The sequence below is a fragment of the Nerophis lumbriciformis genome, linkage group LG27 (assembly GCF_033978685.3).
Source record: "Nerophis lumbriciformis linkage group LG27, RoL_Nlum_v2.1, whole genome shotgun sequence".
Classification (NCBI taxonomy): domain Eukaryota; kingdom Metazoa; phylum Chordata; class Actinopteri; order Syngnathiformes; family Syngnathidae; genus Nerophis; species Nerophis lumbriciformis.
In genome coordinates, this window is record NC_084574.2 from 4,685,762 (window position 1) to 4,705,263 (window position 19,502).

Below are 19,502 nucleotides of genomic sequence, written 5' to 3' on the forward strand. Positions count from 1 at the left end.
AAAGGCGACCGCCGCACGTGTACCGCTGGACCAAATGAAACAAATGCTCATAAGTAGATAACTTCCTGTTTAGTCGTTAAATAAGGTTTAAAACATGACACAATGTTGCACATTACACAATGCAAATTGTTGCCCTCATCTCTGGAATTGTGCTTGTGGATGTGCGCATCCGTAATCTTTCACCCGCGTGAACGTAAATTACACAGTAAAAATAGCTTTAATATTAATAACATACATGTTATATGTGAGCAAAATGACATTTGCAAAAAAATATTAGCAGTGTGTGTAAAACTATACAGTAAGGCAGTGACGTGCGGTGAGGTTGATGGCTGGTGAGGCACTGACTTCATCACAGTCAGATTTACAAACATATGAACCCTAAAGAGTATCTTATTCACCATTTGATTGGCAGCAGTTAACGGGTTATGTTTAAAAGCTCATAGCAGCATTCTTCCCTGCTTGGCACTCAGCATCAAGGCTTGGAATTGGGGGTTAAATCACCAAAAATGATTCCCGGGCGCGCCGCCGCTGCTGCCCACTGCTCCCCTCACCTCCCAGGGGGTGATCAAGGGGATGGGTCAAATGCAGAGAACAAATTTCACCACACCTAGTGTGTGTGTGACAATCATTGCTACTTTAACTTAACTTTAACTTTACACATACAAACTGTAGCACACAAAAAAGCACATTTAATTAAAAAAAAACGTTATTATGGTCTTACCTTTACTTAGAAATTAAGTCCACAACTAAAGCCCTCACTTAAACTTTCCACGTGCAAGATTTAATCTATTTAAAAAAGTGTAACCGAGGGTTTATAAATGTCGCCTATACTGTATGAAACTACAAAATAACAAACACGGAGGCTCCAGTTTACACGAGGACCACTTTATTTACCTTCTTTCAAAAACCTCCGCTCCACTCATTGACATCACTTCCGCTCTTAACGCCTTCAAAATAAGAGCTCAAGGCATATACTGTATAACAGCGCATAACAGGAACTTAACATCACAAAGAGAAAAGCCCATGAAAATAGGTTACAAAAGTTATTTAATAAGAAGCCAAAAAGTCCAAAAACAATAATGTTCGTGTTGGAGGAGTTGTGAATTAGGTACACCTGCAGTCTGCAGGTGTACCTAATGTTGTGGCCCGGCAGTCATTCACAACTCCTCCAACACGAACATTATTGTTTTTGCACTTTTTGGCTTCTTATGAAATAATTTTTTAAAATAGATTCAATCTTGCACGTGGAAAGTTTAAGTGTGGGCTTTAGTTGATATAACAATTCTAAAAGGCGGGGGTGCAGGAGGCGGGGTTACTGGAGCCTCAGCTAGTGCGTCTTTTGCAGCCGTTTTATGATCGCTCAGCACAAGAAATACATTACACACATACAGTTGTTGACAAAATACACTGTACATTATATACCTCAGCTAACTAAACTATGGAAATGTATAATATAGTTCATATAGCAATACAGTCTCACTGCACAGCAGGCCAGCAGTTAGCCGAGTCCGGAATCCATATTGAGGCACTGAGTGACGTGCCTCAACTGGCTGCTGATCACCGCACCGTCTCTTCTCAGTATTTGAACGGCAAATGTGAAAATTCAGCGATTTTGAATAAAAATAATCTAAAACTGGTGAAGTTAAATGGAAAATAACTCTATAGTATAATCACTGGATACATATAACAATTTAATTAATTTTTTTTCTTTTTACATTTTTTTTCTTTCCATGATGGCAGGTCACTGCAGTAAGATAATGTACATTATATCTGAAACAGTTACATTATGTTCTTGAGTCCATCTTCATATTCAACCCCTGACCATAAATACAAATTTCAATCAAGAATAATCTTCAGATGTCGTCACATCTCACTTATTAGCAATGCAACATTTAAACACGACAAAATAGTGATTTAATTAATATCGAGATACATATCGATATTGACAGATTTTTTTTCCCCCATATCGCCCAGCTCTAACATGACGTCAACTATGGCCTACATCACTTTACTCAATATCACATTGGCATGGAAACTCCAGTTTAGAACATTCCCAATATTGAATGAGCAAAAAACTATGAGCCCAAAACAATTAAAATTGTATTGTCTTATTGCCTTCATGGTCTAAACAATTTGTTTGAAAAATGGAACAAGGTTTAATGGAAAGTAGGTATATAAAAACCCTTATCTGTATTAGATCCTGACTGGGATGCATAAACGCATGTGTGGACATAACGGCATTAGCGAGGAGACACAGGAAGCCTCCAGCTCGGGGACCTGCAGCTGGCATGATATTAAGGCCATTACAAACACTGACTGACTCCACAGCAGGGGAGCCTGAGGGCCTGTTAGGCCTTCTCCAGCAATACTGTAAGCCATACCGAGGCCATGAAAAGGTGGACTTGACTCATGAACAGGGTTAAGATGCTGACACAATGAGAAAACACACTTTGTCCTGACAGCATCACAAACACTACAAGAGTAGAATATACTGTATGAGTGGTTGTTACTGTAGGACGCAGAATTGGGGTTTTTAAAGAGCAATGTATGTGTGGGGGTGTCTGCAGAGATGAAGGAGGTGCTGGTCACGTGGGCATTCAAGTGGCTGTATGATGACATAATCACTAGGTATTAGGCAATGTGTATTCATTCACCTATTCAGTTAAGGATATAGGAAACGTAAGAGAGGAAGTATTGTAAAGGCCATACACTGCAAAAACTGAAATCTAAATAAGATTAAATATCTCAAATAAGGGTGATATTTGCTTATTTTCCATCTGATAAGATCATTCTTCTCACTAAGCAGATTTTATGTTAGTGTTTTACTTGTTTTAAGTGTTTTGTTCCTAAATGATCTCAGTAAGATATTACAGCTTGTTGCTGAGATTTGATGACCTATATTGAGTAAAACATGCTTGAAACCAGAATATCAGGTGTTGCAAAGCTGTGTCATCAACACTCACAAGTATTAAACTACTTTTTTAAAGTCATCATTTCTTATTTCAAGCATGAAATAAAAAATCATGACTTTGACACAATTGTGTCTCATAATTAAAATGGATGGACTTTGCTGTTTTATTTTCAATGAAACAATAGAACATACGTACTCATATAGTAGTACAGTTGGCACAGTACAGTAAACTGACAGTTAATATTTAAACATTTAACATGTGACATTTCTAACTATTTTGAACAGAAATAGTTCATGCACATTCAGATAAATTCTTCAAAATTACAATTAAAAATTTTTTGGCCGGGGGCCGGGCTGTATATATGCGCTCTAATTGGCTGAAAGAGCACGCACTTGAAGCAATGATGTCATGTTATCCATGGAAAAATGCATTCTTAGACAATATGATTTGCCTGAGCGGCTAGGAGACCCCGAGAGTAACAAGCGCTTGCCTTGTTGCCTTTCCATTAAGAACAATAAATTAGTTTTTAGTATAAGTTTGCTGGTTTTAAGAAATTTAATGCCAAGTGCATATCATTATGTCAAGATAATGGCACTAGCATTTACTTCATTTAAGAATATTTTTCAACATATTGAGCGAAAAGGTCCCTTTTTTTTTTTCTACCAATAAAAGTGCACTTGTTATTAGTGATAATATACTTATTTTAAGGTACTTTGGGGTTCATTGAAGTTAGCTAATTTTACTTGTTTTGGAAAGTCTTGACAAGCCAAATTGTCTTGTTCTATTGGCAGATAATTTTGCTTAGTTCAAATAAAATACCCCTAATTTTTTATAGTTTATGAACACTGACTTTTTGCAGTGTACCATTTGACCGCTACGCTGTATGCTACAATATTCCTTTTTAGATGCAAAATTATTCATTTTACGTGCCAAATTCTGCATGATGGCTGTGATCAAATCCCGAATGAATCCACTATAAAACCAGGCCCGATCTTAAAGGACTATACGTTGCACCTCATCTCCTGTTATTACTTTACCAAAGCATTGTTCAACCCATCCTTCTGTACTGTTCCACATGTTTTTTCACCATGCTTTCTGTAACCAACCAGACCAAACTCACAAGCATTACAAACATAGCAGCTAAAATCATCGGCCTACCCACACCCAACATTTCAGACATAAACCACAGGTCCATCACCCGACTGGCAAAAACAATAGTCCAGGATATCACTCACCCACTACACCAATACATCATCCCACTACCATCAGGGCGCAGGTACAGAACAATCAAATTCCGGAGGGCCCGCCTCAGGAAAAGCCTGATCCCTGCAGCTATAGCCGCCCTTAACAGCAGGCCCGGCCGACCTGTCTGACAAGCCTGTAAATGTGTGTTAGTCATGTATGATGTCTTTTTGTTATTTTTTTATTTTATTTTATTATTTTTTTTGTGTGATGTGTAATGTCTAGTGTTTAAATGTACGGCAGTGAAAATGAATTTCCCCAAGGGGACCAATAAATCTAATCTAATCTAAAAAAAATCTCAGAGTCTAAAGCATTAAAGCGCGCCAAAAATGGTGGAACCCATTAACACACTCAGTTACTAAATATTGTAATAATGATCTTAGCATCTAACAGGAGCCTGATCGCATCAGAATTTTGAACATAAAAGTACTGTAATTAGTAAAAAACACACATTTAAGAGTTGCTTCTACAGAATATATTGTGTTTACAAAATTATATGCTAAGTAAAAGCAACAAATAGGTTATATTATTCATACAAAATTGTGTTTTGAAAGAGAAACAAGTGTGTGTTTACTTCCGCAGATGAAGGAAAATTGCGTCTAAAATTGGACAAACCTTCCAAATGCAACATCACCTTATTTTAAATTATAGGCTTTATATTGGTTAACCTGTTTTTACTAGTAGGGCAGTTGATGATATCAAATGTTATTTAAAACATTGCCTGTACAGTTAATAAACAGATGTACTCTATTTCTATGATTTACTATGAGGGAAATTTGATTACTATGAGTAAAAATTGCAAACAAATCCCCCGAAGCGTCATAACTTATTCCATTTAGCCCAGAGTTATTTAACTAGCGGCCTGTTGAAACCTTGGGAGAGACTTACATCAAATTCCTAAAAACACTGGAATGCTCCTGTTGTATAGAGCAGTGGTTCTCAAATGGGGGTACTTGAAGGTATGCCAAGGGGTACGTGAGATTTTTTTTTAATATTCTAAAAATAGCAACAATTCAAATATCCTTTATAAATATAAATAAAAACCTATCTTTTTTTTTCCAAATAGTTCAAGAAAGACCACTACAAATGAGCAATATTTTGCACTGTTATACAATTTAATAAATCAGAAACTGATGACATAGTGCTGTATTTTACTTCTTTATCTCTTTTTTTCAACCAAAAATGCTTTGCTCTGATTAGGGGGTACTTGAATTTTTAAAAAATTCACAAGGGGTACATCACTGAACCACTGGTATAGAGGAATTCGGAGCAGTTTGGCAGATCCTTGCATGTTAAGCTCCTAAATGCCAGCGTCCACTGCAGTGGACATTTGTACTTTGCACAACGCGACTATTTTTTTCACAAAGGAAATAAACCAAAAACAAATGTCCATTACAGAGAATGGGATCTCAAAATAATAAATAATACCAAAGGGAAAAGTCTGCCCCCTGGTCTTTAGGGTTCTGGAAATGTGGCCCCTTTAGTGGTCCTTAATAACCCTGATATAGGGTATTCATTAGGGGTGTAACGGTACGTGTATTTGTATTGAACCATTTCGGTACGGGGGTTCCGGTTCGGTTCGGAGGTGTACCGAACGAGTTTCCACACGAACATATTAAGTATGTCTGTCTCTGTCAGTCCTCTACACAGCACCCAGCATTGTCCCACCCACACAACCATCTGATTGGTTACACACAGAGCGGTAACAGCCAATCAGCAGTGCGTATTCAGAGCGCATGTAGTCAGTGCTTAGCGTTTAGCAGGTAATCATCAGGCAGCGGACTCTCCCCAAATGATAATAAACACCTCCCAGTCAACTACTAGTAACATCACTATGAGCCCGTTGACCTTCTAGAAATATAAAAGGCAGCTCAGCTCGCTCGCAATCCTGGCTTGAGGTGAAGGCTAACTCGCTTTTAGCGTAACGTTAGCTCATTTTTTGCGGTGTGTGTGTGTGTTACGGACAGCAAAGCCCTGTCTGTCTGTTATTTCACTTGACCTTTTTCTGTGTTGATTGAGCTGTGTTGAAGCAGCAAAAAAGGACATTATGTTAAATGAAGAGTTTCTGTCTCTGATAGTTGATATAATAATGTAAGTGCATCATTAAGCCTACATGAACTCCATGGTGTTCAGGGATGAATAGTCTCTCCTATTGCTATTGTACCATTTTTTCAGCTATAGTCATACTTGCCAACCCTCCCGGATTTTCCGGGAGACTCCCGAAATTCAGCGCCTCTCCCGAAAACCTCCCGGGACAAATTCTCTCCCAAAAATCTCCCGAAATTCAGGCGGAGCTGGAGGCCACGCCCCCTCCAGCTCCATGCGGACCTGAGTGACGTGTTGACAACCTGTTCACACGTCCGCTTTCCCACAATTTAAACAGCTAATGATGGAGGGCGAGTTCTTGGTTTCTTATGTGGGTTTATTGTACGGCAGTTTCATTAACGTCCTCCCAGCGCGATAACACACAACAACAGCATTTCGTCTACGTAAAGCAGTTTGTCTGCCGTAAACAGCAATGTTGTGACACTTTTAAACAGGACAATACTGCCATCTACTGTACATGCATATGTGACCCACCCATAATGTGTCACATTTTTGTGTTGATTTATTTATTTTATTTTGTGGTTTGAATTCGTTTTTGGAGCTGTCATTAGACATTTATCAGTATTCACATTGGTCAGTAGGGGGCAGTAGGGCGTTTCTTCCCAATTGAATGCTATCACCTGCAGACCGGAAGTGCCTTGTCATTCTGATGAGAGCGACCAGTCTGTGAACAATTGAAACGTCCTGTGTGCTTTTTCCTCCTGTATAACAGGTTAGTTTAACTCACTGAATAATATCCATGTGATCTTTATAAGTTTAAGTACACATTCTGATGGTGGAGCCTAACTCTAGAGTGTTTGTGAGTTGTAGTTTGTATTTGTGAATGAATCCAGTGCACAGCTGCAGTAATCAATACAAAAAGGCGACGTGAGTACGCAATGTTTATATAGGAACTTCTGCTCCTAATTCAGACTCCCAAATTAGAGCTCCCGTTTTCTTATTGATTTTATAATGTATATTTGTATAATGTGTGTGTTCTGAAATAGTGACAGAGAATAGAACAAGGATGGACAATTCAACCCTTAACTCAACAATGAGTAGATGAGTGTTATGTGTGTGTTTATGTGTAAATAAATGAACACTGAAATTCAAGTATTTATTTTATTTATTATATATATATAAATAAATAATTAAATAATATAATATATAATAAAATTTATTATATATATATATGTAATAAAATATATATATATATATAGCTAGAATTCACTGAAAGTCAAGTATTTTTTATATATATATATCTTAACCACGCCCCCAACCACTACCCCCACCCCACCCCCGACCACGCCCCCCACCCCCCACCCCCACCCCCCGAAATCGGAGGTCTCAAGGTTGGCAAGTATGGCTATAGTTACATTAATCATTAGTAATGCAGCAGCCTAGTTTTGAATGGCGGGGTCCCTGCTATCACATGTTGATAAAAATATAACATTTACATAATAAATCAACTACAGGCTTCCCAAATGAAGTACCGTAATAAATTAAGCATGATGAGTGGACTTGAAACGGTTTAATGTTGCACTTTTTATATGTAGAAGAAAAGTTTTGTCATTTTATTTAATCTGAGCAACAACTTGAGGCAGTTTAATGTTGATTAACGTGGGCGGAATTATTATAGTGTTCCCAATGTTAAAAGGATAAAGCCATTGTTTACAAATTTGGTAACCAAAAAATGTATATTTTGTTGTTTTCTTACTGTACCGAAAATGAACCGAACCGTGACCTCTAAACCGAGGTACGTACCGAACCGAAATTTTTGTGTACCGTTACACCCCTAGTAGGGAAACAATTGTGGGGCACGCTTCAGCAAGTTGTACATTAAAGAAGTTGTCCAAATCTAAAGAATATTGGTACTGACCGTTCTGGGCATGGGCGGCGAGAGGGAGCCATTGGTCATGTAGGAATCGTTCATGTTGCTCATCATGATGTAGCTCGAGTAGCTGGGATACGGATGGCCTTTGTTGTACATGTCCTGATGCTTCCCTGATTCAAAGCAAACAAACACAAAAGTTCAAAGACGCACAACATCATCAAAAGCGCTTTAAGTCAATAAAAGAGTGTCTGCCCCGCTGGTCCAATGAGATCATATTAACCCGCAGCATGTTTCCCTCCTCGCCTTTTGTTGCGGAGGACAGTTGTATTATACACAGGAACAATGGAGCCCCTCTGTGCCAATTAGCACCAATTAGAAGAACATACAGACAGTGTCAAAACAGGAGACGCCCCAACTGTTCTTCGATGCCTTTCAGAAGAAGAAGAGAAGGAGGAGGAGGTGGAGCTTTATACGATTCAGCGCCACTCGCCCGTCAACTGCACGCTGTGTAATAAAGTGTTTGTGGTATTTAGCCCCACAGCAACAACATGGATCTTGTTGTGAGGAAAGCCAGTGTTTGCTTTGAGAGACGGGGCGAGGGTGAGGGGTGGGGTCATGTTCTGGAGTGAAAGGGGAAGGAACAAAGGAGAGGCACACTCCTTCTCAAAGTCCCACGGATGACCTGCAAAGTGGAGGTCGCACCACAATAGAACGCGGAGGCCCCGAGTGACGGCCGCATGTGATCTCGCAGCAGCGTTTATTGGAGGGAATGTTTCATGAATTCCATTTGGAAAGCGTATGAATATATACAGGTAAAAGCCAGTAAATTAGAATATTTTGAAAAACTTGATTTATTTCAGTAATTGCATTCAAAAGGTGTAACTTGTACATTATATTTATTCATTGCACACAGACTGATGCATTCAAATGTTTATTTCATTTAATTTTGATGATTTGAAGTGGCAACAAATGAAAATCCAAAATTCCGTGTGTCACAAAATTAGAATATTACTTAAGGCTAATACAAAAAAGGGATTTTTAGAAATGTTGGCCAACTGAAAACCATCACCCAACCATGCAAATTTTGCATTTCCTTTGGAAATCGAGGTCCCAGAGTCTGGAGGAAGACAGGAGAGGCACAGGATCCACGTTGCCTGAAGTCTAGTGTAAAGTTTCCACCATCAGTGATGGTTTGGGGTGCCATGTCATCTGCTGGTGTCGGTCCACTCTGTTTCCTGAGATCCAGGGTCAACGCAGCCGTCTACCAGCAAGTTTTAGAGCACTTCATGCTTCCTGCTGCTGACCTGCTCTATGGAGATGGAGATTTCAAGTTCCAACAGGACTTGGCGCCTGCACACAGCGCAAAATCTACCCGTGCCTGGTTTACGGACCATGGTATTTCTGTTCTAAATTGGCCCGCCAACTCCCCTGACCTTAGCCCCATAGAAAATCTGTGGGGTATTGTGAAAAGGAAGATGCAGAATGCCAGACCCAAAAACGCAGAAGAGTTGAAGGCCACTATCAGAGCAACCTGGGCTCTCATAACACCTGAGCAGTGCCAGAAACTCATCGACTCCATGCCACGCCGCATTAACGCAGTAATTGAGGCAAAAGGAGCTCCAACCAAGTATTGAGTATTGTACATGCTCATATTTTTCATTTTCATACTTTTCAGTTGGCCAACATTTCTAAAAATCCCTTTTTTGTATTAGCCTTAAGTAATATTCTAATTTTGTGACACACGGAATTTTGGATTTTCATTTGTTGCCACTTCAAATCATCAAAATTAAATGAAATAAACATTTGAATGCATCAGTCTGTGTGCAATGAATAAATATAATGTACAAGTTACACCTTTTGAATGCAATTACTGAAATAAATCAAGTGTTTCAAAATATTCTAATTTACTGGCTTTTACCTGTATAGTATGTAAATATGGGCGTTGGTGCCATCTCGACCAACAGATACAGGAGGAAGCAGATTCAAACACAATATAGGTCGTACAAAAATTCTGAATGCATCTCAAAAATTGTGTGAAAACTTGTCAACATGTTATTTTTCTGTGACCGTTTTAGTCCTGCAAGAGGCCAAACTAAATGTGTTTTTCCCAACTATTTTGTATTATTAGTATTAACAAAAATAACTCATGTGATTAATCACCAAAATGTTGCATTAATCACGCAATTTGTTTTGACACTAGAAAGCTCTTTTACCTTAACCGCTACACGGCCATCGATCAGATCAATGCGTCCGTCAGTACAAAAATGGGTAAGGAGACTCCGACCGGTGTGCTCGCTGGCAAATTTCACTAGGAAATACCGCCTGGAAGAACTTTAAATAAAACTGTTATCAAGTTTTGTGCAAATATGGCTGGATGACATTCTGACAATAAAATTGCATTTGTGTACAAATATTGGGGTCTTTTCTGAAGTCAATTTGAATCATGCAAGCAAGTGCACTTAAAAACTGAAATCTAAGTAAGATTATCTCAAATAAGGGTGATATTTGCTTATTTTCTGTCTGATAAGATCATTCTTCTCACTAAGCAGATTTTATGTTAGAGTGTTTTACTTGTTTTAAGTGTTTTGGTCCTAAATGATCTCAGTAAGATATTACAGCTTGTTGCTGAGATTTGATGACCTATATTGAGTAAAACATGCTTGAAACTAGAATATCAAGTGTTGCAAAGCTGTGTCATCAACACTCACAAGTATAAAACTACTTTTTTAAAGTCATCATTTCTTACTTCAAGCATGAAAAAAAAAAAATCATGATGCCGAGCGCATATCATTATGTCAAGATAATGGCACTAGCATTTACTTCATTTAAGAATATTTTTCAACATATTGAGCAAAAATGTCAAAAAATGTTTTCTACCAAGAAAAGTGCACTTGTTATTAGTGAGAATATACTTATTTTAAGGTATTTTTGGGTTCATTGACGTTAGCTAATTTGACTTGTTTTGGAAAGTCTTGACAAGCCGAATTTTCTTGTTCTATTGGCAGATAATTTTGCTTAGTTCAAATAAAATACCCCTCATTTTTGTAATTTTTTTTTTCTTGTTTTTGAATACCGACTTTTTGCATTTTAATCACCTTTGATTAATCCAAATTCCAAAATGTGATTAATTTGATTTAAAAACATTAATCATTTGACAGCCCTAATTATCAAAAAATTAGGACCATCTGTGTAATAAATGTGTTTTGGGTTTTTTACAACAGTTCCCTTGAAGCTTGATTTAAATTTAGAATCCCTAAATGCCTTATGATTTTATTTTCTTTGCTTGCTTGCCTTCAATATACAGGATTCTCTCAACAACTATTTGCTTTTTCTTTGGCTTTCCACTCTAGCGAAAGCACAGAGAAAAATTGCGATAACTGTCATCGGATTTGAAATAGAAACTTTGCAATCGACAAATACATCACAAAGTCAGCTGCGCTTTATCTTGATGTGAAGAGACTGGCCTCCTTGGCACACCTCTCTGCATGTTTGTCATATAGGGAATTTGAATAAATAGTGTTGAACTTTTTCTTACACTTGTTTATCGGTTAGGAATGCATACCTGCCAATTTTTGAAATCAGAAAAACCTAGTAGCCAGGGTCCAGGGGTTGCAGGCCCCGGTAGGTCCAGGACAAAGTCCTGGTGGGGGGTTCAGGCTTCGCCCCCCGACGCAAAATGATTATTAGCATTCAGACAGGTTAAAATGTTGCTAAAACCATCACTTTTCTATCAGTCACAGTGACTTTTCAAAACAAAAATATTACAGCAAAAATCATATGGGTTGATTGACATGTTTATTCTGTAAGCTAACTTCAATAGTTTGAAATTATTTTGACAGTTAATGCCAGTTATCCTGTCAACCTTTCACAAGACTTCAATTTGTTAATTGAAAGTATAAACAGTATAAACACTTTTTACAGTAAACAAATGGTAAAACAGTACTAAACAATTCCATTAAAAAAAAATTGGTGTCATTATTAACTTTCTGTCCAAGCTTGTATAATCTACTGCCTTGTTCAATTGTAAAAAATATTCTGTGCCTAAAATTCACATTTCTATCACAATTATCATACTGTAAACATGGTAAGCTAACTTCATTCAAATTAATAGTCCTGTCAATAGCATGGAATTACAATTCAAATGTAGTTTTTTTGTAAGCCTTTCAAAAGAATTCAAAATATGAAAAATGAATGAAAATTAATTTAAGCCATCAGACACTTGAAAAGTGGCACATCACATCTCTAATGTAATCATTTGAACTTTTCAACAGAAATAGCACTGCAAAAATATTAAGGACATACTTCTGTATTTTGGTAGTTATGCTGTCAACATTTAACAAGATTTCTTCAACTTGGACTTGAAAGCATAAATAGTATAAACACTTTTAACAGTATAACAGTACTAAACAATTCCAATAGATAACATTGGTGTCATTACCTTTTTGTGGCTAAAATCCAAAGTTTTCCACTTGTATCGCTAGCAACGGCATTAGACTTGTGTTCTTTTGTCCCAACGTGGTCTTTTACGTCGCTAATTCCTCCGTGTCCGATCGAAAAATCTTGTCTGCACAAGGTGCAATTCGCGTAGTGTTCACCCTTTTTGGAACGGATAATTATTCCCGGATAGGCTTTTGAATATTCTTCACGGAATGACTGCACTTTTCTTTTCGGTTTAAGACTCGTTTGCGATTTTTCTCCGGCTGATTCCATGATCGTTCGCTCGTTTGGAAACAATGGCAACTGGTGCCTTGTGCTTGGCAGCGGTGCTATAAATAGCCTCGCGCATGGCATTCGGAATGGCTCGATAGGAAGTTACGGGAAGCAGTGTCGATTTCGTGAATAAAACTTAAAAAAAAAAATTTTTTTTTAATTAATGAAAAACCGTATTTTTTATCACTGCAACCGTAACCCGGAATAGGTTGATGAAAACCGTACTAATTACGGGAAAACCGGAGTAGTTGGCAGGTATGGATATAGCAGGTAACTTCTTTTTGCACTTGTATGACAGGACTGCTTGTGAGCACTGCACGTAACTCACAATTATCTTTAAATGCAATCCAATCAAAAGGTTAGTTTAGTTTTATAATAAGGCATTTTTTTACACTTGTATGACAGTCACAAACAATGAAAAGAATAACAAGGTTCTATGCAGGGCCGGCCCGTGGCATAGGCCGTATAGGCAAATGCTAAGGGCGCCGTCCATCAGGGGGCGCCACGCCAGTGCCACAAATATTGGAGAACAAAAAAAAAAAAAAAAAGTTGGTACTATTATTTCTAAATACAAAAAATAATCCCACGTTAATTAAAATGCAAAGTAAAGCCTATTTAATAGAAATATTATTTGTTACAACATTACGCCCCCCCCCCTCCTCCCCCCGCACGGTGCGCCCCCTCCCTTCCCGTATCATGACTCTTTTTGGACGTCACCACATCAAAAAATCAACACAAGATGTCAAAACGGCCAAAACTGTCAGGTGCCCAGGGAAGAAAAAAGAGAAAAGAAGAGGAGTAGAAAAATTATGAAATGATTTGTCTGTTACAGAATGTGATAGTAACCTGGCTTTTTAGCATTAAGCTAATGTTACATGATTCGGCAATTGCTAATCAATAAATAGCTAGTTCTGTTTTAACGTCGGGTTAATATTGTGGAGGGGGCTAAATTGTTATGGAAAATAATAATGTAACGTTAGGTAATTACAGTACTCCCACCTTACATTCCTCAGGGACATTTGTATTAGATCTTTTAAGCAGGTGTTTTTTGTTTACATTGTTATTGCCTTCTGGTTAGCTAATGTTTGCCCTGCAGGTAATAGTCACTTTTCCACCCCTTTATATATTAGGTATAGTTGTAAGTAAAAAAAAAAAAGGTCAAAGACAAAGCTATTTGGGTTCTTGTGAGTATATACACTTCACTGCCGATGTGGGGGGGGCGCCACTTAAAATATTGCCTAGGGCGCCAGATTGGTTAGGGCCGGGCCTGGTTCTATGATGGCAACAGTTTGACCCTGGAACTGATCATTGCCCTGTTTTCCAATAGTGAAGAAATTGGAGGTTGGCCATTGTGTTTTATTTTTAAGGTAAAACTGTATTCTGTAGTTGGGCTGATAATTACCAGTAGCTCTGGATGAGAAGCTCTGGCATGTTTGGACAGGTCTTTAATTAAACTACAGCAGCAGTGTGACCTCCAAACGCTCAGGTCCTATCAAATCTCAACCTTTTGTTTGTTTTTTTTTCCCTGCAAAATTACAAAGGAGTGTGTGACATCACCCACCGTCATCGGGATGGTCTCTGTGTTTTTCATGATAGGAGTCTTGGGACTGTCTCACCGCCTGTGAGAAAAAGAGAAAAGGAGAAATCGAATGATGGCGAATGGATTGAGAAGGCCTTTCAGATGCTGTTAGACACACCATTATGTGGTCAGACGGCCGCATAACAACACTGCTGGGACCAATGTGGTTCCTTTTCGCTTGTCAACGCTCACACACACATTTTCAGACAACCGTCTACGCAGCGGAGCCACTTAATTAAGCGCCACGGCCTTGAGGGGGCTTACAAATTAACTTGTTTTCATACCACTTCGCTCCCGACTCCATCTTAATCCTAATAAATGCCTGTCATGAATTTCAAAAAATGCACTCTTTAAAAAAAAAAAGATTATTTCAGTGCTTTTCCCACATCCAATTTCTCTCACACAATTGATGGAAGACCTAATATTTTGGAGAGGACATGCAACCCCCTCCTCCGCCACAACCACCCTCAGGATGGCTTCCAGCTGAGCGAGGTGGAACTTCTCTTGGATCCTAATTAACATTCAGTTAACGTCTAGTGTGTGTGTGTGTGTCTCCGGGACATTTCACATCGCCCATCCAGGATAGGGGTCCCGAAATTCAATTAACACCGCAGTTAATGACAGAATATGAAACTTACTTTTGTGACGACTGAATTGATGCAAATGAAAAAAGTTTGTGATATTTGTGTGTGTGGGAAATATTGTATATATCCATCCATCCATCCATTTTTCTACCGCTTATTCCCTTCGGGATCGCGGGGGCCGCTGGAGCCTATCTCTCAGCTACAATCGGGCGGAAGGCGGGGTACACCCTGGACAAGTCGCTACCTCATCGCAGGGCCAACACAGATAGACAAGACAACATTCACACTCACATTCCTTGATTTGGATATTTTGTTTATTTAAAAAAAAATGCTACAAACAGATATTATATATTTAAAGACAAAACGTTGTGTTATAGGTGACTATTTATATTATTATTAATTAGTTTAAAAATGTCAGCTGTTGCTCATTTCATAGTTGTTTTTTTTGCTCTTCTTTTTACATTTGTACTTATATTTTTTAGAATAAAAAAAAAAAATTATGATATTAATATGATTGTTTAACTGCGTCAAAAAATGAATCCAGTATGTTCATTAGGGTTGTTGTTATTTTTCAAATAAAAGTTTTCCTTATTTTGTTTTTATTTAACTAACTAAACTTGGTTTATATTTTAAGAATATTTTTATTTTTTATTTGTAGAGCTTCTAATATTTTAGATATATATTTTTTAATTAAATATTTTAGGTGCCTTGCTATAAATGTCATTTTAAATGCAGTCTGCATAAATCCATGCATGCAGTTTAGCATCTTTCCATGCAGTCCAGCTGCAAAAGATGCAGTGCAGAGGTGTTCTTACAAAACAACACAACCCAGGCGCTGCACCCGACTTATTTTGCGCAACAAAAAGATTTGATTGCATTATAACCTAATTTTAAGGCAATTTGTATTGCTCTCATGACAAACATATGCACTTGAACTCTTACATTAGACAGATTTCTTCATGAAATCAGGATGATGGTGAAGCACACATGAGGCCTTTGCAGTGTGTCTAATAAAAAACAAGTGACATTTGCTGAATGCTATTTTTTTTCTTCATTAAAAGGTCAATTAAATGGTCTAACATGCTTTTGGGAGGATGGATGACTTTTAATGGACTCACATCATGACTGTTGCTGTTTGGGCTGCCCTCTGACTCATTGACCAGCGAGGACTTGATGTCCGCCAGGTCGCCCTCCTCCTCGGAGTGGCTGAGCTCGGCAAAGATTTGCTCCTTGTGCGGGTCTCCTTCGTCTTTGAAGGGGATCATTTCATCCGTGGCGCACAGCTCCGGGTCTCCTGCACCTCCGCCGCCGCCGCCGCCTCCTGACAACTGGGGCATGCTGCCTCTCTTTTTGCACCCACGATCAAAAATAAAAAAGGGAAAACAATCAAAACAGTAACTAAATGTTGGAAAGTGGGAAGTCCCACTTTAAGGATTCCGTGTGGCGTTCCCCTCCACCTTTCCAAATAAAAATAACAGGACTAATTCAGGACGACTTCATGTTTTTTTTGTTGTTCTTTTTCAATTATACACAACTTTTAAATGTGTAGTCCTGTGGAAACCAAAACAAAAGTAATAGTCCCAGTGGAAAAGTAAAAAAAAAAAAAAAAAGAGGAAAAACAAAAGGAAAAAAAGTGCACCAGTGAGTGGATGTGCACACACACACGTAGGACCAATCCAGTCGTCAGCAAACATCCACAGTGAGAAAAAACATGACATAAAATCACAAGTAGGTAAAGAGAAATGTGATGTTTTGTTTAAAAATAAAGCAGCGTGGAGGAGCGACTTCCACAGCGCTCACGCAGCGTTTCCACGGTGTAATGTAACCGGTGTGTGTGAGAGAGAGAGTGTGTGTGTGTGAGAGTAATGTGGCTGCTCCCTCCTCCTGCACTGATTGACACTCCCACTTCACTAACCCTAGCCCACTTCACTGCTTCCCCAAACAAATGGCCAGCAGTCAACACCAGCACTCATAACAAACATAGCGTGGAAAGAAAAGTGTGTTGTTATAGATATTTGGACGCAGATATGGTGTGCAAAAAACACTTTTTATGAGTCATCCTACTTTAAATGTATTTTGTCAGGGAACTCTTTGATATTTTTTCTGAATGGGTTACAAATATTTCAGATACTATACACCGCATGTGCATACCTGCCAACTTTTGAAATCAGAAAAACCTAGTAGCCAGAGTCCAGGGGCCACAGGCCCCGGTAGGTCCAGGACAAAGTCCTGGTGGGGGGTTCAGGCGGGCGAAGCCCCCCGATGCAAAATGATTATTAGCATTCAGACAGGTTAAAATGTTGCTAAAACCATCACTTTTCTATCAGTCACAGTGACTTTTCAAAACAAAAATATTACAGCAAAAATCATATGGGTTGATTGACATGTTTATTCTGTAAACTAACTTCAATAGTTTGAAATTATTTTGACAGTTAATGCCAGTTATCCTGTCAACCTTTCACAAGACTTCAATTTGTTAATTGAAAGTATAAACAGTATAAACACTTTTTACAGTAAACAAATGGTAAAACAGTACTAAACAATTCCATTAAAAAAAAATTGGTGTCATTATTAACTTTCTGTCCAAGCTTGTATAATCTACTGCCTTGTTCAATTGTAAAAAATATTCTGTGCCTAAAATTCACATTTCTATCACAATTATCATACTGTAAACATGGTAAGCTAACTTCATTACAATTAATAGTCCTGTCAATAGCATGGAATTACAATTCAAATGTAGTTTTTTTGTAAGCCTTTCAAAAGAATTCAAAATATGAAAGATTAATGAAAATTAATTTAAGCCATCAGACACTTGAAAAGTGGCACATCACATCTCTAATGTAATCATTTGAACTTTTCAACAGAAATAGCACTGCAAAAATATTAAGGACATACTTCTGTATTTTGGTAGTTATGCTGTCAACATTTAACAAGATTTCTTCAACTTGGACTTGAAAGCATAAATAGTATAAACACTTTTAACAGTATAACAGTACTAAACAATTCCAAAAGATAACATTGGTGTCATTACCTTTTTGTGGCTAAAATCCAAATTTATTCTATCAGATTGATCATACTGCAAAAATGATATGGTAACTTTATAAGTTTACTTCATTAAAATGTATTGCCTCCGTAAATAAAACGTCGGCATTTATCACATCCAAAGAATCTGTTTGGGCGACGAAAAACGTTGAAAGTTTTCCACTTGTATCGCTAGCAACGGCATTAGACTTGTGTTTTTTTGTCCCAACGTGGTCTTTTACATCGCTAATTCCTCCGTGTCCGATCGAAAAATCTTGTCTGCACAAGGTGCAATTCGCGTAGTTTTCACCCTTTTTGGAACGGATAATTATTCCCGGATAGGCTTTTGAATATTCTTCACGGAATGACTGCACTTTTCTTTTCGGTTTAAGACTCGTTTGCGATTTTTCTCCGGCTGATTCCATGATCGTTCGCTCGTTTGGAAACAATGGCAACTGGTGCCTCGTGCTTGGCAGCGGTGCTATAAATAGCCTCGCGCATGGCATTCGGAATAGCTCGATAGGAAGTTACAGGAAGCAGTGTCGATTGTCATTGTTGTTACGTGATTTTGTGAATAAAACTTAAAAAAAAAAAATAATGAATGAAAAACCGTATTTTTTATCACTGCAACCGTAACCCGGAATAGGTTGATGAAAACCGTACTAATTATGGGAAAACCGGAGTAGTTGGCAGGTATGCATGTGTCACACTCAAGGCCCACGGGCCAGATCTGGCCCACCACATAATTCTATGTGGCCCACGAAGGACTGAAAATAATATGACAATAAAGCACTTTCTGGCCAAATGTATTTGTTCTTCCATTTCATTCATTCATTTGGCACAAAAAATACAAACATGTAATTGCATATCTTCTAAACAAGGAGTTCTTAACCTTTTTGACCTTGGGGCCCAAGTTTTTCACTACAGAGGGGCCGGGGCTCACTCAACTATTAACACTAAATTGTAGGGGTGTAACGGTACACAAAAATCTCGGTTCGGTACGTACCTCGGTTTAGAGGTCACGATTCGGTTCATTTTCGGTACAGTAAGAAAAAAACAAAATATACATTTTTTGGTTATTTATTTACCAAATGTGCAAAATCTTCCACCAAAAATATTTTTCTTAGTGGAATATTTGATGTGAAGTAATGGGAACCTTGGATAGGTCAATAATTCATAATAACATTGATTTTGATTCAATATTATGTTTTGAGCAATGACAGTTTGAAAGAAAAAAAAAAACAGCTTTGTTTTATTAGTCAACATTGCAACTTTTTCTAAATGACATTTAACCTTTAAGCTTTTTTATTTCACTTTTGTTATGTTTTTGTTTATTTTAATAGTATTTTTAGAATGTGCCGTGGGCCTTTAAAACATTAGCTGTGGGCCGCAAATGGCCTCCGGGGCACACTTTTGACACCCCTGCTATAGATAATAAAAAATTAAATGTGATAAATCTATGGATAAACTGCAGAGCCTGGCGGCGCATGCGTGTTTATCATAACTCTCTCTCTCTCTCTCTCTCTCTGTCTCTG

At 38.0% G+C, this 19,502-nt stretch overlaps 1 protein-coding gene across 7 annotated transcripts in view; it reads right to left on the reverse strand.

Annotated features, from left to right (window-relative positions):
- Window positions 1-16,781, reverse strand: part of lef1 (lymphoid enhancer-binding factor 1) — a 184,034-nt gene extending 167,253 nt beyond the window's left edge. For all 7 annotated transcript variants that reach the window (XM_061923020.1, XM_061923019.1, XM_061923017.1 and 4 more), the window contains exons 1-3: window positions 16,065-16,781; window positions 14,345-14,402; window positions 8,119-8,243 (exon numbers count right to left, since the gene is read on the reverse strand). In XM_061923020.1, coding sequence (XP_061779004.1) covers window positions 8,119-8,243; window positions 14,345-14,402; window positions 16,065-16,283 — 402 coding nt within the window. In that variant the 5' untranslated portion in view covers window positions 16,284-16,781. The remainder of the gene's footprint in view (window positions 1-8,118; window positions 8,244-14,344; window positions 14,403-16,064) is intronic.
- Window positions 16,782-19,502: the final 2,721 nt, after the last annotated feature.